At 45.2% G+C, this 26,499-nt stretch overlaps 1 protein-coding gene across 1 annotated transcript in view; it reads right to left on the bottom strand.

Annotated features, from left to right (window-relative positions):
* ADAM12 (ADAM metallopeptidase domain 12) overlaps nt 1-26,499 on the bottom strand; it is a 325,340-nt gene that overhangs the window by 217,846 nt on the left and 80,995 nt on the right. The window contains exon 3 of the mRNA XM_081074714.1: nt 21,414-21,487. Coding sequence (XP_080930840.1) covers nt 21,414-21,487 — 74 coding nt within the window. The remainder of the gene's footprint in view (nt 1-21,413; nt 21,488-26,499) is intronic.

Here is a 26,499-nt window from a genome sequence, read left to right as displayed (position 1 = left end):
GTATGCGCCCAGGACAAACAGACCCACTGCCTTGACTGGTCATTATTGGAGCACACATCATGGTCCTCTATCCAACTGTGAATTTCTCCAATTTTCTGGGTCTTGGTGTCTCCTCAGCTTCGCACAGGGACACACATGGTAGACCACCAATGAACGACTAGAAGAACGAGAAAGGGAAGGAATGAATGAGCAAAAATCTTGAGTGTGGCCAGATTCCACCTTCCGCTAGGGTAGGGGCTCCAACCCATCCGGGCCGACCACGAAAGCCAGAGCTCATGCATATTGACTGCAGGCTCTTCAAAGCCCTTGGAAGAGGTTTATTCCTGCAGCATAATCCCAGAGTCTATACACAGGAACTCAGGGACCCAGTAACTCTAACAAACATCACTTACAAACTGACACTCACTGGGGCCCACCTTTACTTAAATAAACTAACATTTAGCAGATACGATTTAAGAAAAAACAGCTTTAAGAAAAGCCACAGGGGTTGACTCAGACTGACATTTGTTCACGTGTTTATTGGGAGCGCTGTGCGTGTGTGTGAGTGTGTGAGTGTGTGTCTGTGTGAGTCTGTGTTAGGCGAGATCATCAAGCATTCAATAACGAGAACTTTTAGAAAGGTAATATCCTGACCTGGCCTTGCTTTTATTGTATCTTCTGTTCTTCCCTGATGTTTAGAAAGAATTTTCAATCCATCTGGACCCTTACATTTAAACAGCATTTTTCTGATGATTTTTTTTGGGGGGGGGGGGGGTTGGGGTAGGGACTGAAAACAATTAATTCCAATGAGGGAGAAAATTCTTGCGATTTTAAAGTCATCATGAGTTTTCTTTTCTTTTTTTCCTCTACTAACTGTAATTTTTTTCGAGATCGTTGTGGAATCACAAGCCGTTGTCCGTAATACAGAGTGGTCCCCTACACATCGTGCCCAGTTTCCCCTCCCAATAGTAACATTTTGCAAAACGAGTATGACAACACTGCAATCAGGATGTTGGCTCTGGTGCAGTCCACTGACCTTATTCAGGTTCCCCATTTTAACGGCACTCATTTGTGTGCGTGCATACCATTAGCTTTGTATTTGGAATAGCTTACTCTATTGATCTGGTATCAATCATTCCAATTTATAATTGTTAACACACAACCGTTGATTTTTCAGCTCTTACAGCGTGGGCAGGCACGGAGCCAGGAACCTTACATGCACGATGTAAATTAATCCCCATAGCATTCTTGCCTCCTTCCTCTGGTAACAGAAACTCTGCCTCCCCCGCTGGCCAAAGTTCCAGCCTTGTTCTCCTTCAGCCAACAGGAGAGAGGTGACCTAATGAACCTTTCAGATGCTCTCTCTCTTTCTCTGGAGTATGGCCCTGACAGGATGACACAAGGATTGTCCGCATCAGACCCTGACGAGCCTGCCCACTCGTTCTTCTGACAAGATCTGAATGGCCCTAAGGCCTGGCCGAAGAGCTTCCAGTTCTGCCTGCAGACCCCCTTTCTGTGTAAGCCAGCGCAGTCTCTTTCTGTTGCCTGCAATCCAACCTGTCAATCGGGTGGTGCTACAATTATGACGCTCTTTAGTTGAGGAAGCGGACCCGAAGAAGGTGGGGAGCTTGTCCCCGGACACAGGGCTACAGTGGCAGAGCAACGACACAGCAGCTGGCCTGTTTGCACAGCCCATGCTTTGCCCACTAAGCTGACTGTCTCCTACTGCTTCTTGCAATAGACAGAGGTAGCATTTGCTGTTCCAGGGTCCCTTCTTTGGGACAGCTCTGGATGGTAAGCTCATCCATGCTCTCAAGCCACAAATGAACACTCTGATACAGTATTTTCTCATGGCCCGACATGCCTGTTTAAGACTGTGATTCCTATTTCTGATGCCATTAGAGAATCTACCCCAAACTATTAATACATTTACACTCCCTGATTCAAAGTATCTTTTCAAACCTGCCCTTCTCTGAACCTCTCCTCTCCCCCCAGGGTCCAGCACAGGAAATGTTGTTTTACCACTCTTGATATTTACTGCAAATATTTTTAAAAGAGAGGGGGGGGGTGGGGGGAAATGCATGCATTATACGTTTGAGTCACCGCGACGCATTTCTTAAGCATGAGCTTGTGCTTTTACAACTGCTCTTCATCACAGGGTTTTCATCTGCTCGCCAACGTGTCATCCGTCCTAATGACTCATGAGGAGGACTCATTCCTTTCGGCGTGATTTATGCTGGCTTATCATTTCCTTGTTCTCCAGGGGGGAGCTGCTCAGCCTGAAAGGAGTAACCACCAACCAGCCAACGCTCCGTGTGAAGGCAGCCCGTTAATGGTGCTGTGCCCAATGGCCTGTTATCTAGTTTAGGAAGATGAGGAGACTTCTGCTCACTGTTGTATAATGGGGACGGGACAGGGTGGGAACTCTCACCCTGTAGAAAAAACCTCTGTGTTCTCTGATAGCTCTTGGACTCAGTTTCCCTTAGAACATCTTTAGGGGAAGGACGGTAGGCTCTTCTCTTCACCCACTCAAGGGCTCTGTTGGGGGAGGGGGCTGGCATAAGTCGTGAACGAGCCTTGGTTCCTGCGTGGTCTGAGTGTGCAGGAGCTTCGGGAGAGAAACCTCACTCTTGAGTGAGGCAGGTCCTGAGCCTTCCCCATTTTTCTCCCTGGCAGGGCCTCCTACCTCCTACCCTGTCCCTGGAGGTGAACAATTACACGGCACAGAAGGCTGCTGAGGGCCCGAGTCCAGATGGGTAAGGTGCAGCCCCACTCAGCTGGCCTGTGGTTACTTCTCCAAAGCTGCCTGGGTCCCTCCGCTGCCCTTCCCCAGGCCTCTGCTGGGCAACACTATTCCCGTGGGAAACCCCAGAGGCATGCCGGGGTGTAGCCATCAGAACATGAAGAGCTAGGGCCCTGCAGGCTGCCTGCCTGGGCCAGGGTCCGGGCTCTCCCACTCCTCCGCTGTGTGACCAGGCGTGGGTCATCTGATATTGCTGTGAGTTCCCACACATGTGCAACAGGGATGGGAACAGCGTGCACCTCACAGGGGTGATGGAAGGAACAGGGAAGATGACGTAGATAAAAATGCTTAGCATGGATTCCGTGCCCCCTCCACGGTAACTACTTCCATTACCGTGAATCTCCAGGGCTAAGTTGCCATCCACACAGCCACTGACCATGCAACCAGCCGGCCCCACTCCTGAGAGTGGCTGGCGAGCTCCTTCTTGAGATGGGCACTCAGCCCCTTCCCAGGGGACACTCCCCTCATAGTCTTGTTATCCAGCATCAGACTCACACTCAGCCCCTGCCCCGGCCTCACAGACCTGCTGTCACTCCTTCCCCCTGGGGTTTCAATGGGCGTCACCATCTTCCTGGGGCAGACGGTCCCTGGCTGCTCCGCAGTCACGTCCCCAGGCCTCCTCGGAGCTGCCTGGCACTCTGCCACCTCTGCGGAGCTGTCCTTTCCTTGTGGGCGTCTCCTCACATGTTTAGAAACTGTCTCAACACAGAAGGCCTGAAAAATGTCCCAGCTGGGTAAAGCTGTCATTGGACAGAATCCCCTCTCCCGAGGCACACAGGACACCCATGCTAGCCGAGACTCGCCCTGGTTTCTGGCCCCAGTGGCACTGTCAGGGGGCAGCCCCCTGAGCACTGTCCTCCTGCCACCAGAAGTGGGCGTCTTTCCGGACAGTTTTTCGCTGTTCCTTTTCTGAGCTCATCTGCAAGTTTCTCTTGCAACATTTCACTCCGTGGGGCTCCCAGCTGGGGGTCCCCGCTCAGAGCAGCCTGGCTGGCTGGCTGTCACCAACATCATGACAGGGAGGGCTTTCTTCTCGTCTCCCCCTTTGTTACACTCAACAAAGGTTTGTGAGGCTAACAACCAAACAGACTCAGGCTCTGACTTCCTAGGGAAGTAAGACATTGTTCGTTTTCATCCCAGGAAGTAACCTTCGGCTGGTGATAACTTCACATTACGTCCCGGGACAAGTTCGCCTCTGCATTCAGTCCCTGCTTCCCTCCCTGCTCCAACCCCTCTAATCACACACCCCCTCCCTCCAGACGCAGTCCCTTCATGGTGGGAAGCCTGGGAAGGTCCACTAAAGCTCTTTAAACATTGACAAAGGTGTTGAGGTTTCCAGGAAAACTCACTGAAATCCCCGCACAAAACCATTATCTATGGCATGGTACTTTGGACCAGTGAACCGCCACACGACTTCCCTGGAGAATCCCCCATGATCAGACATCCTCTTCCCTTCTCTGAATCCCCAACAAAGCACCTGGTGCCCTAAGTGCTGTGTCCAGAAGCAAGTGAGTGACAGCCTGAAGAGGGGATGACAGCTAACCACCCGGACACAAACCTGTCTTCCCAAAGCTTACATTCCACGAGCTGTTCTCACTTCCATCTACTTCCGCTTTGGGAAGTCTACAAATCTAGGAGTCGACTTCATTTATCTCGACAATAGCTCAGAGATTATACTCAATAAAAACAACAGTAACTGGAGAAAAATTTCACCTGAGTCCCGGTTGGGGGGTGCGGGTGGGGTGCTTGAAATTGATGGTGATTAGGTTAAGTAGGAGGAGCTACAGGAGATAAGATAGTGGATTTTTCCAGAAATCTCCTTCAGATTATTATCAAGACTACAAAGGCTGGTTCCTTAAGTACCACACCAGCATATTTATTCCTAACAAGTACTGTTCCTGGGGCTTTGAAGTGGGAATAACAGTAATAACAATGAGAATAAAGGGACTTCTGTGGCTTTGCAACTTTGTGCATTTTGCTGAGCACTCAGCCGTCACCCCTGGCTGCCCCAGAACCCCCAGCATCCACTTCTGCACCCTGCCCAAGGCCCACAGGCCCCTCGCCTCTTCCATGAACAGCTGCGCCTCCTGCATTTGAGCTGCCAGGCTGGACTGCCTTTCACTTGACAGCAACCGCCTAACCCAAATGGGTCTGCAAAACACAATGACACCTCTAAGGACAGACCAGGAAGGGATGATGGAAGACAATGACGTCCTAAAGCTAAGATTCCTGTGATGCCCACTCCAGTCTTGTCACACAAAAACACCTGAATAAATTATGCTGAAACATCACACGAATTCCAGTTCTGGGATGAAAATGTTCCATTGGCATCGAGATGGTTTTTTCACTGCTTAGAGAAAGCAGGAGCTGCACTGATTTTAGCAAAGTAACTCTTTCTGATCCAAATAAAACTTGGAACAAAGAAGATCTTCTCTATCGCATGAGAATCTAGTATTTTCGCCAACTTTCTCAGGTTCACAGAAGGGGTAATGTATTCCTATCCCGTATTTAAAAAACAAAACAAAACATTTCATCGACTCTTTAAATAAAACTCAATGCTCAATAGTAAAAGAAAAAATGGGGAAATATGACCTGTCATGGCAATCACATAAGAATTACATCGCATATAAAATACTTACAACCGCTTCATGAAATAACGTTCATCCATCAACCGTAGAGATGGCAGGGAAATATAACTGTCCTCATTTTATAGAGGTAAGAACAAAGATGAAGATAAAAATATGTAAATGCCAAGGTTAGAATAAAAAAGCAGCAGTTCTTCCCTGGACTCAGGAAAAACTCAGCTGAGCAAATGATGCCGGGCACTTAGAAGCAGGTGATTTTTTTAACCAGAGGTTACGGATTGTTGAACAAAGGGTGGTGTCCTTATGCGTACCTGCCTGGGGACAGCTAGGAAGCTAGGTACCTGTCGCATTTGCCAAAGAATCAGGCAATCCCAAAGAGAAGATGGTCTCTCATTTTCCACCAAAACGATCTTGGAGGAAAAGAAGATACCAAAAGGATCTTTGACCATTATATAGCTATATATACACATATTAGGTTTAAATAGATATATACACAGTGTGGAAACAGTCCACTGTCTACTTAAAATATTTAATTTGTTAATGCAATTACATATTTTAAATGTACTGATACGTTAATTTATTAATATTGCTTTGCCCTATTCTCAGATCTCACAAAACACTTTTATCTGAAATCTTTGTAATCATTACAGTCTTTCCGAGCCACCTGACAGTTTCCTAGACCTATTACCCTCCTAGGCATCTGAATAGTTTGGGATTCAGTAACTTTCCCCGAATTGCTTCTTGTGTCCACATCACTCAGCCTCCATCCACGGCTTCCGTGCTCAACGAATCCCCTCTTACATTAACTGCGGTCTTGTCTCAATGCCTCTGACACCTGCCCTTGACACCCTCCATCCCATTCTCTGCACAGCAGAATGTCATTTTTCAAACACAGAAAGCATCCTGTCGCTGCCCTCCTTACAGCTTCCAATGGCTCCCCATGGAGTTCAGGGGACAGTCTGATACCTATCAAAGGCTTGGTGGGGTCTGGTCTCCCTCTGCCTCCCGGCTGGCTGTTAGCCCACTCGCCAAGCTCCTGTCCAGGTCCTCTGCCAGCCTCCCTGCCCCAAGCTGCTGCCTCACCTGGGCTTAAGACTCTTCCCATCTTTTCACTTGGTTCATTCTTACAGGTGACTGTGCCTCTAGCCTGCCAGCCTTTCCTGGCCAACAAAAGACACTTTCCCTCTTCTCCTTACTAGCTCACAATGTTTATAACAGTCATTATTTGTGGCCTAATCTCTTTGACCTCTGCCCCACTAGCCTACAAGTTTTCTGGGGTCAAGGCTGCTTTGCCTTTGTGCCCTGCTGTACCCCGGTGTTTGCACAATGCTTGTGTCTAGTCAGAGGTCAAAGATGTTGTTGAGTTAACAGCACCAGCTCACAGGTAAGGCTCTCTGCCTTGGGCTCTGGGCTAAATCCTTCCCTGGATCATTGATTTAATCCGTAAAACAACAGGATAATCTTGCTAATCCCCATTTTACAAACACCAACTGAGGTTTAGAGAGGTCAGTTCCTAAAGTCACACAGCAGAGCCCGCGTTTCGTCGAGATTATTGGGTTTGCAGCCCACGGCTTCCAATTTGTCTCGTAAAATAAATAATCCTCTTGGGTAGCCAAGTACATGTGACAAAAGAAAAATACTTTTTTAAAAAAAAGCTTGCAGAAGATCTAAGGAGACAAACCAAGCTCTGTAAAGTGGAAGAATAAGTTTATAAAATGAGCTATAGTCCCTGTCGCTCCAAAAACCCTCTTTTCAACATTTTTGTAACGTTTGTTTACTGAAAGAGGAATCGCATGCTTTCCTTAGTAACAAAAACAGTAAGTCACTCATACTTTTGTTGTTGTCGTTCACTTAAAAGTTGCCAGGCACGTGGACTGGTCTGGGTAGCGAAGTATTTTCTATTTTTACGGGAAAGCTCAGTTCTAACACTGATACCCAGAAGTCAGTTTGACATACTAGTTTCTTCTGTTCTCTATTACAATGGCCCTGAGCCACCATTCATCACTGTCTACACATGGGTTAGGGAGGGAGTGCCCCTTCTCCAAGCTCCGAGGGAATAAAGTCACCCTCTGAGAATTCAACCAATGGCCCAGCTGGCTGATCTCTGCTTCTAGAAAAAATTTCGAAACCCTCATAGTGTGGCTTGGGAGGCCAAATAGCTAATACCGAAATTTTTATAAAAAAGAAAACTGAGTGAAACAGAGTTGGCCTGTTCATGGTGGTAGGAAGCGGTGAGCCCCCCACAGTGAGGCATCTGTTAAGAATGCAGAAATAAGGGAAAAGAACATTTACTCTGCAGGTTATACTAGTCAAATCGATGAAACATGGAGGCGTCCTGGTATCCACTGCAGTCCCCTGTAAAGAGTGGGCTGTCCCCCAGGTCTGAAGCTGGACATCTGGGAAGTTTGGCTGAAATCGAGGGCCAGCTGAGTCCGACGGGGTGGTAACTGTGGCCAAAGGAGGGACTTGTGACTGGAAAGGGGTGCTCTGAACGGACTCTAGAAGTGGAACGTCTCATGAAATAGAAAAAAGAAAAAAAAAAGGAGGGTTTATCCAATACAATTGCAGAAAGACACCAAATGTGGAGGCCATCAAGGTTCTGGGCCCGAGAACAGGAAGCTGTTGGGGGAGTTTCCTGGGACCCTTGCTCTGCACTAAATTAAGTAAAGCTAATTTACTGGGCATTATGATAGGCCAGGCACTGGGCAAATCCTCTACTAGAATCACGTAATTGAACCCCAATTCTTGGAGGTATTATTCCCATTTTATAGGTGAGAAAACTGAGGCTTAGAGAAGTTAAGTGTTTGATCAGCATCCCACAGAGAGTCAGTAGTGTGGAACTTCTGAGTCAGATCTTCTCACTCCACGGCCAGTGGCCTAGCTGTCTGATTATTTCCTCCACACGCCTCTGGATGGATCACCCTCGCCCTACATTCTGGTCCTGATCATGGATGTGGCTGCCCAGAGCTGCTGAGAATCAATTTCCATTTAGAAATCTGTCACATGGGAATTTGGTCATTCTCATTCATACCTCTTGAGTTCTGTCAAGAATAACTTCTGGATGTGCAAAGCTGGGATGATCTCCCGAAGGTGCAGCTCTGTCTTTGAGGTCAGCTGCCACCCCAGGTGACCACATGACACCTTGGTCCCACTGTCTACAATGGCACCAGCCGTCTGCCGTACATGTGACCCAGCTACCAAGCAGTCTGCGCTCTGTTCTCCAGACCTGTGCTGAGGAAACAAGGCAGGTTACGGGGAGCAAGTGCTCTGAGGTGCCTACTCATCATCTGTGCTCACAGGCAAACCTGGGTGCACAGCTGCATTCGAAAAGTTGATCTCTGTTCCTGCCTGTGATTCTCATAAATCAGAAATGGTCCGTGTTTACAGCAGAGTCCAAAGGGAGAGCTGTTGGGACAGCCCCAAACAGTTCAAAGAAGTTCTATATGGGAACCAAGAAAACTGCATCCGAGGACAGAAGATTGGAGGAACTAATAGGCCGCTTTTCATCTGGTTCTCATTTAGAAAAATTGAACTACTGGGGAAAAGAGTAAGGATAAAGAATTGGAAGCAAAAAAAGAATCTGTAAAGGCAAACAGATCCCTTATTCTGAAAATGTAGAAGTTGATACAATTCTACCCTTTCCTTAACACCAGTTAATTGTTCAGATAACTTGTCAGGCCGTGAGGAAGGCAACATGGGAAGTTGACAGAGGATGCGTGATTATGGCCACTGGACCCAAGAGAAGAGCTGCCATTCAAAACCAGAGACCAGCGGTCTGAAGTCAGATGGGGTTTGCTCTGGCAATACTACAGTAATGACATTTGCCCATATTATGCCACCCGAAAGGCTTCACGACAGAAACAGACCATTCATAGATTATACCAGGCACTACCGTGTTTTCCCAAAAATAAGACCTAGTGGGATAATCAGCTCGAATACGTCTTTTGGAGCAAAAATTAATATAAGACCCGGTCTTATTTTACTATAAGACCGGGTATAATATAATATAATATAATATAATATAATATAATATAATATAACATAACATAACATAATATAATATAAATAATATAACAATATAACACCAGGTCTTATATTAATTTTTGCTCCAAAAGACGCATTAGAGCTGATTATCTGGCTAGGTCTTATTTTCGGGGAAACACGGTATACAGTATACATAGTATGTAATCCATACGTAATTATATGTTTATGCACACACACATACACACATACACATACATACATAGACATACGCACTTACACATGAGCTGGTAAGTTTAAAGCTTTTAAGAGTATACTTACAAAAAGGCAAAGATTATTCAATTCTTTGGAGAAGAAGGCAAGGCAAAGATTAGGAGAGGAAGCGCAGTATACTATTTATCTAATTTCCCCAGCACATTAATCACAAACCTTAATTTAGCAATACCCCATAGCGAGTATTTGCTTTACATCAACTTATACAAGCCCATCCCTCACTGTTCTATAAAAACGACAGTGAACTATCACAAAGCACAGAAACCCTGTGTCATTCACCTTTGTACCCAACCCCACACAATGTCTAAAACATAGTTTATTTGAAAGCATGAATGAATGAACAAACATAAACGAATGAACAGAATGTGGGATATGGAGAGTATCAAGTAGTGTAGTACCAAAACATGAAACATAAAAATGGTAAAATACATGTTAGATTAAAAGTCCTTTCTCCATTGGTAAAAAAGGATTGATAATAGTTTTTAATATTCAACATATAAATGTAAAGAACTGAAAGGCAGACTTACATTCTAAGGAGCCCTAATTTCTGTGGCTAAGTCAAAACCTATAGATTATTTTCAAGTCGTAGGTCAACTTTGCACCACTGTTGAATTTTTTTGAAAAGTCACTGGAAGGCACAGCCTGAACTAATGCATTTTTTTCCAAACATAGCACATTGGCTACTGGTTCAACCTAATAAAATGACCCATTGCGCTCTGTAAGGACTGATACTTACATCACATTATATATTATACGATACATTAGGAGATGTGAGCATGTTTATGTATGTTCACATCAGTATATAAATTTAATTACAAATACAGTCTGAGAAATTCCAGTCTTTACATAATATTTGGGTTTGCTTTCCCTATGTCCAGTTATAAGAATTCCATGGGAATTATTACAGAAAAAAAGATGTCAATTCGTCAAAATATTTCACCAATTCTTGTCTCTGGCAACAACACATGATCCTCGCTTTCCTTCAACTCGTGCCCATGACAGCTGCCCTGCACATCAGTCAGGATTTCTATCCGAGGAGCTCAGAAGGAAGGAGAAAACAAATGTGTTCAAAAGGAGCCGTACAATCACTCCTTGGGGACTAAAAAGAATTGTATGAGGTTGTGCCATCAGAAACGGTGTTTTATTTTTGTGGCCGACAGTGAACAGACAACAGAACATGAAAAATGAACAGTAAAATCAACCCTCGTGTACCCACCACTTGGTTTAAGAAATAGAACACTAGCATGGTTAGTCTGAATAGGCGCTGGGTGCCTTTCTTCTATCACCGTATTTGTTTTTAAGGAGATTAACATTAAGGAGATTAAGGTTTCAATCATTATCAGGTGTCATGAAGGCCTCCACCTTCTATCAAGTGCCACGGACACCTCAGGCCAAGGGATAGCTTCCTCCCTTGGGAACTTCCCAGGATGTCTCCACCTCACAGCGTGAGTATTTCATCCTGCCCCACCCTGTTGGCCATGAGCTCCCCCTAAGCACACCCCCACCCCACAAGATACATAATCTCACATGGTCAAATCTCCCAACAGAACGGACTGCTCTGGGCACAAACGTGTGCCTGCAATTCTTTGGTCCCCAGGAAACAGAGCTCAATGCCACATGGAAGGAGCTACTCACCAAGAGTTTCCTCGTTCACCAAAACACAACTAAATAAGAAACCCGGGCTCTCGCGGGAATTGTTTCATTGGCCTTGATGTTTAACTACAATATGCTCTAACGCGATTCCTCGTCTAGTATCATAAGTACAATTTCTGCCAGTGTGATCAGGCCAGAAATCCCTCTGGGTGAAGGAGTACATGCTCTAATTCAGGAAGTTACTGAAGCCACAGATCTTAGAGGGGAAAATGTGTCGCTTAAAACCATCCAATCCAGGCCCCAAACTGATTAAGGCATTCTCATCTTCAGATTACAAATGAGAGAAGGGAGGACCAAAGACGTTAATTATTTTGCCTAACCTCACACAACTTACAAACACCAGAGATTTCTTGTTTCCTCCTCCTTGATTCAATCCTTCTCCCCTATGCTTACATCTCCCCTAAATCTCCTTTGCTCTCAAAAAAAAAGTAAAGCAATGACAGGTATACATCATACTTCCCCAAATGGTCATCATCATAATTTCCATCAATATGGACTAGAATTGCTGCTCTAAAAACAGAGTAAAATGCAGAAAATTAGTTTGTTTGAGGTGGGGGAAGGGATAGTCTATACATCTGGAGCAAGTCAATTAATTTTGTCTTTTTAGCAACCTTGAATCTTCTCTGGGATATGATAGGGCATAAACCAATTAACTAATTAATAATATATTGCCATCTACAACAATGCTTATATTTAGGTTCCCACATGCAAAAATTATGACAGAAAAAGCATCAGTGTTGAATCAATAATTTTCTAAACAAAAGAGATTTCTGTAATGTCTATACAGGTAATTTATGGTCCAATGTAAAAACAGACTTTTGGATGAAGAAGTGTTTAAAGACTATAAGAAGTACTGTCAATTGTTACCCCAATAAATTTAAAAAAAAAGAAGAGGAAGAAGAAGAAAAAAGAAGTACTGTAATCAATTCGCATCACCCTATTTGGTAAGATAATAAATTCTATCCAAAATTTAAATGTATTTATTAAATTGTAAGGATAATGCTTTCAGCAAGTTTTTAACATGATTATATATTTTTCCTCATTTAACCATGTAATTCTTTACTTTGTGAAACTTGCACATAAAAGCTGTATCTCACAACTCCCCAGGGGACTTCTGTGGCATTGAGATTTGTCAGTTGGGTGTAGTTCAGTGCCTAACAGCATGGAAGGAATCTCCATGGGAGCCTATTAGATTTTCAAAGAAAACCAAGAAATCGACCAACAAAATCTCTTCTAGGTCAGTGGAAACTTAAGAGGTGGCCTTAGAAATGTTGGGAAAAAAATACTCTCTATAAATAAATCATCTTCCAAAATAATTCTCATGCTGTGGGGGTTGGTCTCATACCATCTTCTATCTGCCCACATGTTTTTAATAAGGAAGAAAATCATCAAAAAATAAAGAAACTCTTGTTCTCCACTTATGTCAAACCTTCTTCACCCTACAGTAGAACTCGCCAGCATACTGAGAGGAAAGAAGTGACGACGTCATAGCATTTTTAGGTCGTTTGCCTCTGTCACGTGTTCTCAGGCGCACCTAAACACGTGTAGTTAGCCTGCATCCTTTCAGGCCAGGAGTCTTTGAGGAAATTCCTGCCATTTTCCTTCGGTCTTACTAAATCTGCTTGTCAGTGCAACAGATGCTTTAATCTGCCATTGTCACGGGCATGGAAGAAGCCCTCAAAGAGATAGGAGATGTCGGGACGCCAATCTAACATTACAAAAGGAGACGAGCAGAGGTCACAGAACTGATGCAATGTAAATGAAGGACACAGCATCACACATGATAGCATCCTACTGAAAAGTCAGACCCTGAGTCCACTCAAGGCTGGAGACCTCACTACTGGTTAACAGAAGACTCGGGGGCCATAGGGACAGGCTAGATGACACCACAGGGGTGAAATCAGCACACGTGACAATGTGGAACATTCTACTGGGCAAGCCACTTGGTTTCATTTGCAAGGACTGCAAGATTTCAGAAGCAAGAATTAAAAAGAGAGAGCGTGAACCTATATATTAAAAGAGACTAAGATGGAGCAATCGAATGCAATGTGGGGACCGTATTTATATCCTGAGTCAAATAACCCAACAGCCAAACGTGTTCCGAGCTCTCTGGGGAGTTAGTTTTGCTGTCTCCAGTGAGCAGTGAGATGTCTTAGTATGTCACACAAACAGAAGTGTCGGAGCCTTTCGGAGGCTGTGTCGGAGGACACAGCAACTAGAGAAAGTCAAGCAGAGACTTGCCATAAGCACACCAGCCTCAGCATTGGCACTCGTGTGACCGCCTCTGGTCATGCTGCAAGGAAGAGGACAGTGAAATGACAACCACAGGGAGAGCACTGGCTCTCCTCTTGGCCACCAGAAATCACCTGGAAACGGCCAAGACAACAGTTAGTGTCATTTGGGATGCAGTGTTCTGAAGAGGAACCCTGAGGACATGGCAGGGTTTTCATCAGAAAATCATAAACCCGCAGCATGAGAAGTAAAAGGTTGCAAGTGATGTCATTAAACTTGGAAATCCACTTCCACATCAGCTGTCCTTTTTAGATCCTTCTAACTTTAAAGAAGTCCACTCAAGGACGCCACACACTCACATTGGATCCCGGAGGGGCACCACTTTGAAAAGGATGTTCTTAACCGGTTTAGGCATTTTCAACTTAAGTCAGGACGGGGAACAAATCAACTCTAAAAATGGTGTTCTGACATTTTCCAGTGTCTGTATAACTTCAAAGACTGAAAGGAGGAGAAATGCTGAGGGAATTGAGCTCTTATTCAGGAAGCAAAATCTAGTCCAATTAGAAAGATCTTCAATGTTAAGGCTGAGAGATTTTCACTTAAATTGCAAGGCATTTGCTCTAAATGGCTGCAGTCAGTCTGTGTAAGTTCGCGTCCGTTCCCTGAGTCCACAGTCATGTTCGGAGAGTTTTCTGCTGTGCTTTCCTCCTTTCACCAAAGTGCAGAGGTGGCCCTCTGGTACCACCAGATTCCCTAAGGTAGGGGAGGGAGCTTATCATGCTGTGGGAACGTGGGAACGAGGTGACCTGAAGAGGCGTGGTGACTCTTAGAGTTAAGAACAGTTGCCCAGGCAACGCATCAGCTGAGACAGAAACCCCAAACTGGAAGGATCTGGCATTTCCCTGCCTTACCAGCACTGTTTGAAAGAAGCCCCTGACATGATGGAAATGTGCAATAGCTGTTAGTGCTTTCTGAGCACTGGGACAGTGGCTACTGTGATTGAGGAACCAAAGCTTTAATTTTATTTTATTTAAATTGAAATAACTTCATGAGGCCAGTGGGCCTTCAATTAAAGTATGAATATAACTCCTTGAGGAACGTGTTAAAAATACAGACCACCACGCCCTATAGCTGGGGATTCTGGTTCAGTAGAAAGAAGTGGGGCCAGGCACCTGAGTCTTTAATAAGCTCCCCAGGTTGGTCCCAGGCTGGTGGTCCCAAAACAATGGGGACCAGACCTGAAGGAGGGCAAGAGTCTCTGTGCTCCTGGTGGCGGGGTACTGCATGGAGACCCATAATAGGACGGACGCGGATTAGGCTGCAGAGTGAGCCCGGAAGCCACAGGCTCACCCCACTCGGATCCCAGAAATTACATGGAGCACTGATGTTGCCTTGGGTTGTGACAACTATTCAGATACTCTCAGGGACACGGTCATGGCCTCACCATGTCCCACCCACCACAGGCTGTGCTCTCCAGCTCACAGCCCCCAGCCACTGCTCTACTAGGTCAGCCACAAACATCCATGGGTCCCACAGAAAGGCCATGTTCAGTTCCACGTGCTAGCCCTCCACAAGTCACCTCCACACAGGGTTCCGGCAGGCCCTAATGTCCACCCTCTTCCAAGACTCTGAGGGCCACACCCACTATGAGCCATGGCTCTGTGTCCCTGACCACTGCTCAAAGGGCACGTCCTTGGCCATTTCCTAGGATCTTCTGTTCTGATCAAAGGCATTGCTGCTCTAGCATATTTCATGCATCAACATTACCCTGGACAGACCTTCCTTTCCTTTACCCCACACATTCAGTTGCTCATCGATTTCTGTCCATTCTCTCTCCTGAACATTTCTCAACTATTTACTCCTTTCTACAGACTCTCCCTTGGTTGGAGCCATCATCAGCCCTTCCTGTGCAACAGCGATAAACAGCCTCTAACCACACCCACTCTTCACCTCCTGCAATCGAGTCTTCACATATAGCCAAAATGGCCTTTAAAAAATGGAATATTATCATGTCATTGCCCTTCTTGCAGGCCTTGCTTCCATGGGGGACCACTGTTCTTAAGAAACAATGCAAAGTATTTCTCACAGAGCACTGGATTCTACATGACCCGGGCTTCCACTTCTTTCCTTATCTCTGTCTTGTTCACGAGCACACTGACCTTCTTGGTTTCTGAAATGATGCAGAGCTCCTGCCCCCTCCCTCTGGACCTTTATGGATGCTCTTCCTTCTGTCCGGGACCATCCCCCCTCTGCCTCCCTGTACCTGGCTCACCCCACGTGTGCACAGATCAAATGCTGCTCCATACATGGCTTCCTTCCCTGGTCCAGGCTGAGCCTCATCCATGACTTCTTAGCTCTTAGCACCACTGTCACTCACCGTTGCTTTGTGATGACTGGTTAGTGTTGGGCTCCTTGGGTCTCCAAGGGGACGAGGACTTGCCTTGCTTATTATTCCATCTCCAGCGCCCAACATAACATCTGGTATTAAATAAATGATTGTGACTCAGGGACACAGTAAATAAAGAAATGATTTCATTGATTTACTATTAATTTTGTATTCATCATTTGAATTAATAAGGACTCTGAAAAAGATGTGTGAGGGAAGCGGAGAGATAAAAAGCATGAAACTAGATAGTAAAGTTTCTGAGATATGGCCCCACCCTCATTAGTTTAGTCACTAATCAGAGCCACCAGGCAAATCAGCACTGGAGGTTCTAATAGGCAGGCCAGGCTTCTTCTCCGAGAGTAGAGATGAAAAGCAATAGCACTCTATGCACAAAGATTTAAAACTTCTAGTTCTCGAGGATGTCAAGATGTGAACTTAAGGCCCTTACAACACCAGGAATCCAAAGGACTGTCATTCAAATCCTTTCCAGCTCTTGTCAGAATTACGATGTTTGGCTAGCATCAATATACGCAGGTAAAGATTAGGTGCAATCTGGTCTCCACCAGTTTAGGAAGTTTGAGACAGGCTACAGGTACGGTGAAGCCATGGGTGTAACTAGGTGACACAGCCCACACTGGTGGATCCACAGACTTATGTCACCAAATCATTCAATCCTCGTCAGCAAGAACAACTTGAGCTCTAATCTTTTGGCAGTGACTATACGGGCTTTGATTCCAGTTTGCAGATGAGGAAGCAAAGAGACTATAAGCAGCTTGTTTACTGAGTCATAATTTATTGTTGTTGGAAGGAAAGCTGAGTTTCAAAGCCTGGCTTCCTGACTCCAAACCATGTGTCTTTTCCAGAAGCTTTCTCCCTGAGCAATTGGTTTCTCACACCACCCAAAACAGACTTTTCACCTCCTGGTGACTCACTTCGGACCGGGTCCAGGCTGCCCACCTTCCATTATCCACTCTTTGATCAGTGCTTCTCGAGTGCCTGCTGCCAGCCAGGCCTTGTGGAAGGAGGAGGAAGGGGGTGGAAGAGGAAGTGAAGACCTTGCCCCTGACCTTAAGGACATCTGTGGATGGTGGGAGAGATGAGGAAAATCCAACAGTGGAAACAAGCACAGTGGCAGACAGCTCTTGAACATCATGCTTGGAGGAGCACAGGAGCCAGGGCTCTGCATGTGGCCTGACCAGGGTCACTGAACAGCAGAATCACTCGGTCCAGGACCTGCCGTGGCACCCGTGCATGGCACGCAGATGGCAGCCACCTTTCAGCAACCACAGCAGCCCAGGGACTCAGACTGAGTTTGCAGGGCTCATTCACAAGAACTACTAGGAAATTTCCTTCTGAACTTACAGTGTTGGTTACTATTGTGTTGTTAACCCAGGCATAGGCCTGTGCATTCATCCCCATTAAATCTCATCCTATCAGTGTGGGCCCATTGGTCCAAACTGCTGAAGTCTCTATAATCCAGATTCCGCCATGCAGAGCAGAGCTACAGTTTTCCTCCTCCAGTTCTGCACGGCCAAGAAAGGTGATCATTGCACCTTTACACCTTCACAGAGATGGCTGACAGAATGGGGGGCCGGGCCGAGGCCGTGCACACAGCCCCAGGGCCACAGACAGCAATCTCAGTCCGGCTGTCTAACAGGGTTTGGGGCAATGTGAACAGTAGGTTAGTACCCTCTGGGCAGTTACGAATCCACCAATGCTATCTCCACACTGCATTTCTCCATCCTGCATTCTGAGAGACGTCGTGAAATATTTATGTCCACATGTGACATATTTCAAATGCCCCCTCAGCTACTGGTCTAGAGTGAACACTAATTACAACTGCCCCTAAAGAGATGTTCTAGCATTATTCCAGACGGACATAAAGCCAAGGCCAAAGTTCGAGCTCAGAGACACCCCAGGTAGAAATTCAGTGGGCCGTGGATTTCATTCTGTCAGTGATGGGACAGGGCTGGAAAACAGAAAGCTCGGTGGGCTCAAGAGATGGGGGGAGCGTGACCCACTGCCATCACTTCTAATTATCCTCAACTGGGGAAACGCGTGTGGAGGCCGGGCAGCCTGTGCAATAAAGCATTTTGATCAAAGAGGCAGTTGCACAGAGCACCTGTTGAAGGGCTGGCCCGAGAGTCCACAGGGACCCAGCCGAGTTACGGAAGTTATAAAGCAGGTCCCTGCAGCTCCAGGGCAGACAGCAACACTGAAAAACACTTCTCTGGGGAAGCCTTGAGTTTCTTTAAACATTCGATTATGGCTCTACAGACGCAGATCTGAAGTGAGTAGCATCCGATCTTCACAAATTAGGGATGCCAGAAGGCAAATAAAATAGACTCCCTGAAGCAACTGATTAATTCAAATTCAGCTCTCCTTCACGAAGAGCTGGTTTACAAGAAGAGTTGTTGAGTCGGGTCTCTTAGGCGACTCTCTTTGAGCATTAGCTTTAGATTATGCCTTTTATATAAGGCAGTAAAGCTACCTCATGACTTTCTCACTTGTGATTTCTAAGCAGGTTTTTCATTAACATAAATTTCCGGATATTTAAAGACCCAGTATTCAATGGGTAGAGCTTTTTAGCCCTTTGCAATTTGCTGGAGGCCTCTCTAAAACCCAGCGTTTCCTCTTTATGAGTAATAAATACTTCGACATTCTTCTTTTCAACCATTTTTAAGTTTTTTTGCAGCAGCTTTTTTTCCTTTCAATATGAAAAGTTCTCCTAATTTTAATACCAATATTTTCTTGTTGTAAAACATGAAGACAATAAGAAAGTGAATGTCTTCCATATTCTTAATATTCAGCACACACGCACACGTGGATAACTTAAAAAGATATGACCTGAATGCCATGTGAATTAATATTCAACATGTTGTTTACACTGATAATATCATGAATGTTTTGATAATAATAAAGAGGTCCACCATCATCCTTAATTGCTGTGTAGTCCTCTGTTTCATAGCTGAGCCATAATTTACTTACTCAATCTCCTATGGATGTACTCTTAAGTAAAAACAGTCTGCAATGATGTTATTTGAACAAGGGCTGCCTCCCAGCCTGGGGGCACCAGCTTCCCTTCTGATTGGTCAGGCTCTCTACTGCTGCTGGTTGGTAAATACTGAAATGACTCTTGTTTGCACTTTCATCTTTGGCTGCTGTAGCTTCCTTTGGATAAGTTCTCTAATTGGATGTGTTGAGCCAAAGGCTATTCACATTAAAAATTCTATTTTATACCAGATAATTGATTACCATTTGTGTCTGACAGCATTAACTGCTAGTAGCCTACAAGCATTTCACTCTACTTATAAAACTAGAGATTTTTTTGGTAGTCATTCTCTCAAACATGAAGTCCGCACAAAACAGACATGTCACCTTTCTCCAAGAAATTGGTATGCTGAATTATTTGGGGGAATGCTTTATTAAGAGTGGTATTGGCATGCTCTACTTATGAAAACGTTATTTTTATCAGAATGAAATCTCTACAATTGGTATAAGTAGTAGAATTAAAATAAAGCTATAGACTGTTATATTAAACATATTAAACACTCTCCACATACTTTCTAAAGTTGACGGCACGGCTTGGAAGCGAGAAATAAATCAAGAAGAGTTTTATGCTTTTGACATTTCTACCTTTGAGGGTTTTTTTTTGTGAAAGGCCCAAAATTGGAAGTGAGAAAATTAAGGCACCTTTTAAAATGATTTTTTAATACAAATTAGTCACTGTCTACCTGCATTAGACTATCTGCGTTAATGAAAGGTAAATGATTTTCAGAGGGAAACAAGGCTATTAAGCCATTTTATAGACTCAAAGAACCACATGGCCTCTAAGAAATGCATTTTTACATGAGAAAGGGTATTGTAAAGCTAAACGAAATAGTAGGATATCAAATTGCACATATCAACTAGGGCGACACAAGATGCAAACCTTACTCATAAGAAAAAAATCTATATGAACATCCACCAAAATATTAGCCAGGACTGTGTTTGGTCGTAGGAGCACTTTTTTTTTTCTTTTGGTCTCTTTATTATTTTTTTCTTGCAGCATGTTTTGTAGTAAAAACAAATGACTTAAGGTTTTACTAAGCCTGTTTCTATTCCTCTACCTGCAGTTATAACACAATCTGAAAGTTCAGGATCGGTCCTACTCATGCTATTTACCATATTCCTCCAACAGCCTGAAATAGGAAAGACACTTTCCAAATCCAACTGCCAATCGTAAAACCCCATCGAGGAAACGCACCGCCACCGCGAGCCTTATTTTCTTTTGACCTTTCAGAGAATACTTAGTTTTGCCCACAGATGTATTTTCCAAACCACACACAAACAGCAATATACAAAAATAAAAATGTCCAATGTCCCACAATATTCTTATGTGGAAAAAAAACCATGAAAATATTTATACAAGCAACATACAGGTTTCTGTTCAGCTTCCTGATTATCCAAGATGTATGTCTGAACTCCTATTTTAAGATCATCAAGTCACTGGGGAAGTTAAAAACACATTTACTGCTTACCAAAGTGCAATGGTGAGGGGTAAACAGGTAAGAAATACCAAGAAGCAGATTTTTGTGACTAAGTATCTCTGGCAGAACTCATCGCAGTGAGGCTATCATTTCAGGGGGAAAAAAAAAAAAAAGAAGAAGAAGAAAGAAAAAGAAACAGAAACAAACAAAAGAAGCCTCAGCCCTTCACTGGTGGGTGAGGAATAGAAACCAGTAGTTTTAGAAGAGAGAATGAAGCAGGACTTGAGAACTTGATTTATAGCTTTCGATGCAGGTTGCTCCAAGGAGAGCTCAGTTCTTTTCCGGTACTAATCAAACAGAATCGTGAGGGGTCCTTTAGATCTGAGGAAGCCTGGGGGATAGCCATACAGTGTAAAGGACGACAAAAATATGAATTGTTCTTACTTACGCCCTGAAGCAGATAAGTCTTCTACTGGGAAGGCATACTAACTATGTGACATTATCATTGTGCTCCAGAAACAAATACAATGCCATTTTCTGGAAATGTATATAACCTTGCAAAGAAAGGGCCACAGTTTTAAATAAAAACATAAATACTTTCTACCACTGGAGACGAACCCAGAAAGATAAAATAAACTCTCGATATTTCTCAGGGTCTACAGCATTTCTATTTGTTTGAAGCTGTTTCTCCTTGCATAAGCCAGGAATTGCCAAAAGTCAACCAATAACGGAACACAGTTATTATATTTGAACAGAAGAGAGGGTGCTTAAATGCTGTCCTTCACAAAGTTGGGCTCTGAAGAGTAGAAGATCAGAACTCTGAGAAAAACCTGCTGAGTTACGAAGTTCTTTTTTTTGAGTGATGAAATTTTTTCTTTTTCCACTGAATCACTATTTGAAGTGAATTCCAGCCTCAAATCCCAATCTGCATTACAAATCCACGTACTTAGTTCTGTTTCTCGAAACGGCAGCATAAATCACACGGCACTTTTTAGTCCACACTGTCTTAACTTTCTCCTATCGTGCAATAAACAAGAATTAACGTGACTTACTCGTTTCTTTCCAGATTTATGGTCAGTTCTTTGCTTTCCAGTTGTATTCGAAAATTCAACACTTCTGGATGATTCTGAAAGATAAACAAGAAAAGTCAGTCAAAAAAAGTTCCCCTTTGACTTGCCAGTATCAGAATCTGCTCTCCAGGCACATTTAGTCATAGGAGAGAAAAAGACGTTTTCTCCTGGGGACCAGCCTCAGACCCCAAGGCCAGGACAAGTCTGGAAAAGGCAGCAGCCTCCTGGATGGCATGGGCATGGCCGGGACTCCTGACCCTTGCACTGCCTTCCTCTGCCCATATACCTGTGGAACTCTTCTTGACTCTACCCCACTTTCCCATAATCAACTCCTTCCTCAGTTTCCCTGTCTCAATCAAGAGCACCTTCCTTTCCCCAACTGCTCATGCCAGAAATGTGAGGTCCTCCTTGAAGCCTCCTTTTCCCTCACCAGCTCCATCTAATCCATGAAAAGGCCCCGTTGAGACGCCCTCCAAATTACAACTCTCACTGTCCAGGTCACATATGAGCACTCGGCTCCAGCTCACACCTTAGTCATCTCTCACCTGGATTGTTGCAAATCCCTTCTAACGTGGGCCGCTCCAGATCTACCTTCGCTTTCCCGCTAATCATTCTCCAATGGCAGTGGAGGGATATCTTTAAAAACACAAGCTCATCAACCCACCTCTGCTTATAATGAGCCTGTACTGGCATTCCACTGGATGGTAAGATGCCAAGTCTTTGTTGTGCCCTTGCGTCCCTCCACACCCACACGGCTGTTCTCCTTGCTCACCTGGTTCTAGCCACACTGGTCTTGCCAGCGCCTCAAACACACCAGCCTGCCCTGCAGCTCTGAGGCTTTGCACATGCCGTTCCCTCTACTTGCAATGCTTTCCCTGCAACTCTTCCATTCAGCATCAGCTTTAATGTCCAAATTCAAAGAAGCCTTACCTCACTGCCCAGTCTAATTGTAACCTCCTCCCTCCCCAGGTGTTCTTTCTTCCAGTTTCCTGTGCTTTTCCTCCTTGTAAGGAAGAACTTCCTTTGTACTTGTAATAATTCACTATGTTCATTAGTGGGTCCACTTGTTTATTATGTCCATGGAAGTGCCAGATGAAGAATAGAAGCTCAATTAATATTTGGTGAATGAAGGAATTAATGACTCGGGTGAAGAGCTCTGTGAAACTCTCCTCGCTTTTGCTAGGCAGACTCTGTCCTTCTCCTCTCCTCTCGGCCCCAGGAAACCCTCCTCCACGTGTGACCCCGTCAGTGGGGAGCAGGCACCTATGTTCTCTGTCTTGCCCTGGAAATCCCGACCAGTTTCTCTGCCTGCCCTAAGAACAACCCCCGCCCCCTCCCCGTGGCAGAGTCCCTTAACTCACATTTCTAACCCAGGTGGCTTCCAACCTACTTCAGGTGGCCAAACATGCCTCACTCCCTCCTGCGAGCCCAAGTCAATGATTAAGAGTCTTGACTCAAGGCATGAAATATCCGCAGGACCCTTTATTCCCCCCAAGATGTGAGCTCCTTTAAACATTAATATTTGAACTAATTCCACATAAAGTCCCTACAGGAGCTGTTATAATAGTTGGATGTCAACATCTTTCAAAGTAATACAGTTTCCCCCAGGGAGGCAAAAAGACCTTTATCTGTGTATTTTAGTTGAGATCTGAACGGTAAGGAGAAATCAATGGAAAAGGAGAACAGAGAGCTATTTTAATTCAAAAGCACTAATTGCCTTAGATTTCTTAATTTAAAAGCATGTATTCATTCCATTTTCTTTTGATTTTTATACATTGGAAATAATGAACCAGGGCTGGTTAAATACAGCAATCCTTTTCTTAGAAATGATAGATTGGTCACCCTAATGGAACTGTCTTTTACTGAATGCTTAAAGAACCGCATTTGCTGAATAAATCAATGGAATGCTAATCAATAGGCCATTAATGTTTTGGCAGTCATTATACTTCTACTTTTTTAATTGGAAAAAATACATCCGAAGAGTATATAAAATGTATAAGCACAATTTAAAGAACTATAAAATCATCATCAGGGGCTCCCAGCTGCAAAACCAAAATATTACCAGAATCTTACAAGACCCTGCGTTCGTCGGCTTTGGCTGCCGTAACAAAATACCACAGACTGGGTAACTTAAGCAACAGAAATTTATTTTCACACAGTTCTGAAAGCTAGAAGTCCAAGAGCAAGATCTGGTTTCTTGGGAGGTCTCTCTCCCTGTAAGTTCCTCCCAGAAGGAGTTAGACCAGCTGCCTCCAGATGGTTTGCTCAGGTAGGTCAGCAAAGAAAGGCTCCAGCCAGGGTCCCATCGCTTGGACCCTCACCTGCCCGGTGCTCTCTCTGAGGGTTTCCAGAGGACTTGGCAAGCAATGCCTACTTAACTGCAAGTGTAAACAGATGTGTAGAGATCAATTGATTAGCTACAGTTTATTTTTCTTCTCGGCTTTATCCATGTTGTGCTGCCTTCTATCATCTGTGTAACTGGGACCTCGTCCAAATTGGAATTTAAATTCTTTCAGCCGTATTGGTGCAAAATATCTCAAGTCAACCAATGTGGATGCAGCGACACTTACAACTTCTCTCTGATGGATGGAAACATGCACTGCATCGACTTGGTGTTTCTAGGTCCTGGAAGGATAGCCAATTTTCAATGACTTAGAGGAATCTGAACTCCATCATGCAGTTGCAGTATGGTGGCAGGGAGCCAGCAGAAGGAAGGGAATTGCATTAAGAGAATAACATGTGGGGTGGAGAGCCAAATTCACTCCCATCACGACTTCTAGGTTACCCCTTCAAAGAGAACGGTCAGTTTGGAGCCAACGCCCTTCATCTCAGCCATCGATAGATAGTGGGAGCTCCGAGGGACCTCATTTTTTCAAGCAGAACAATTGTAAACTATTGCCTCCAAGGGCCTGGGAACTAACTCGCCCCCTGTCGGCACTGAATAGATGCCTCAGACTACAGGCCTGGGGGCATGAGGGCGCCATGGATTGCTATGAATATTTAGGGGCAATCTCGATCATCACTTGACTGTTAGTGGGTTAGTTTCACAGCCGGGAAGACACATGCACAAAAGAGGACAAAACTGAACTAACTGCAGAGTAACCCCGTAAGGAATGAAGGCGTTGTGACACCCTCATGGGGCTTCCCCGGCCTGGGGCCTTGTCGTCCTTACGTGAATGATGATGATGCTTACTCATAAGTTATGGGTAAGTTTTTCTGATGGGAATTGGCACATAGCAACCTTAGATAAAAGCTGTCTTGGAAATATATAGGAGGTCGTTTTTAAGGATTTTTTGTGTTAAATGTCGGATTACTTGCAGTGTCCTCTTCTTGCTGCATATCGGGGCATGAGGCAATCGCAGATTTCAGCCCCCCTCCTCCCTCCCACTAGGGAAAGGCACAACCTCCCCACCTTTCGCACACGTGATGCTCTTACTCCAGGTCTTCGTCCTATTGCTGCTCGTGACGTCCCTAATGTTTAGGCTTGCAGCAAATATTTCAGGTTTTCACTTTAGATTCCCGTAGCTGTAGCCAGAGCACCTGGAAGCCTTATTTAGTCACCAAAACACTGCCTGCCTCCCCCAGGCATCTGTGCACTATAGGGTCACGCTACCTCGTGTGCTGTGTCTAAGTACAACGGCCATTTCGGAAGCAGCTCCCTCCTGGAGCTCACTGCTGGGTTGTCTGAGGAGAGGAACCACCTCACTTACCAGGAAGCAGTCGGGGAAAACACTACAATGCAGGTTTCTTAACACACCTGAAATTCCAGGTTTTGTTCATTTTGCTACCCTTCCCCTTCCCCATCCCATACAAACAGAAAGTTGGGGAAAATCCACGATAGCTCTCCACCAGAACCTGTCCTCCCATCTCTATAACAAGGCTCTTTCTCAAAACTCCTCCTGCTCAGCCCTCAGTCTTGCTGTGAGTTCTGTCTGCTCACGAAGCTTCCATCACACTGGTGAACTGGCCAGACTCTGCCTGGAGGGCCTCCGGGCTCTGAGTGGATTCTCCTCCAGGTCTCAGCCTGGACGTCACCCCCTTAGAGAAGCCCCTGGCCATCTCGGTGGGTCTCTGCTCTCAAACACCCAGTTCTCGCCCTTCCCAGCATATTTCATCATTTGTGATCATTTACTGGTATGGTTACTTCACTTGTTGACTATCTACCTCCTCGTAAAAGAGAAACTTCTCGGGGGAAGGGCATTTTTCTGCCTTGTTCCATATTCTATTTCCGACGTCTGTAACAGAGCCACCTAGAAACATCTGTGGGATGACAGGATACAGGCATAGAGGTGGTAGGAGATGGAAGAGGGACCGCTGACGGGGTAGCAAAGGGACCCTGAAGCTGTCAATGTCACCTCAGTGGGCATGAAATGAATGTCTGCACTCTCCTCCCCAGTCACAGCAGAAGGCTAAGGTGTGTCCCTCTGACCCCGAGGGGCCGCCTGCCTCACCCCCGGAGGCTGACATCACTAAGAGACACACGTGGCTATCCAGAAGACCTTCCTCATGGATGAGGATACGGATCTTTGAAGATGACTTGTGTTCTGTTCCACTGTGGACAGTGGGCAGGGCTGGCAGAGAGCTGCATTTCTCACAGCTGGAGAAAGATTACCAGGGAGCCCCCCGCCCTTCCCAGCCTGGCTCCAGCACCTCTGATCTCTGGAGAGGACTCTGCTCCTTTTACTCAGGTTCTCTAGACCATAGTGATGAAGAATTTCAACAGCGCAGAGGTACAAGTGACAGAAGAGGCGGGGAGTGTGACAAACACAAATCCGTGTAAAATGCAAGGCACAGGGGTGAGGACAGTTAGGAATCAGAGCCACATCGGGGTTGGGAGGGTGTGGAAGAGACCCAGTGTCAGAGCGACCTGAGGAAATCCCGTCTGCCACTTAATGGTTCGTCATGGCCCTGGGCTCACAGATTGGACCCTGGCCTGCACAGTGACATGGTGGCCCAGGGACAGGACCGTGTGGTGACATGGTGGCCTGGAAGCTGGTCTGTGGGGTGAGGTCATGTTGCTGGAATCAGCCTTACTGGGGCCAAGCTGACACAGACTCCACCAGGCGGG

This window comes from Rhinolophus hipposideros (genome assembly GCF_964194185.1).
Source record: "Rhinolophus hipposideros genome assembly, chromosome: 15".
In the NCBI taxonomy this organism is placed as follows: domain Eukaryota; kingdom Metazoa; phylum Chordata; class Mammalia; order Chiroptera; family Rhinolophidae; genus Rhinolophus; species Rhinolophus hipposideros.
The sequence above is the reverse complement of the archived record's forward strand: the minus strand, read 5'-3'. Positions and strand labels throughout refer to the sequence as shown.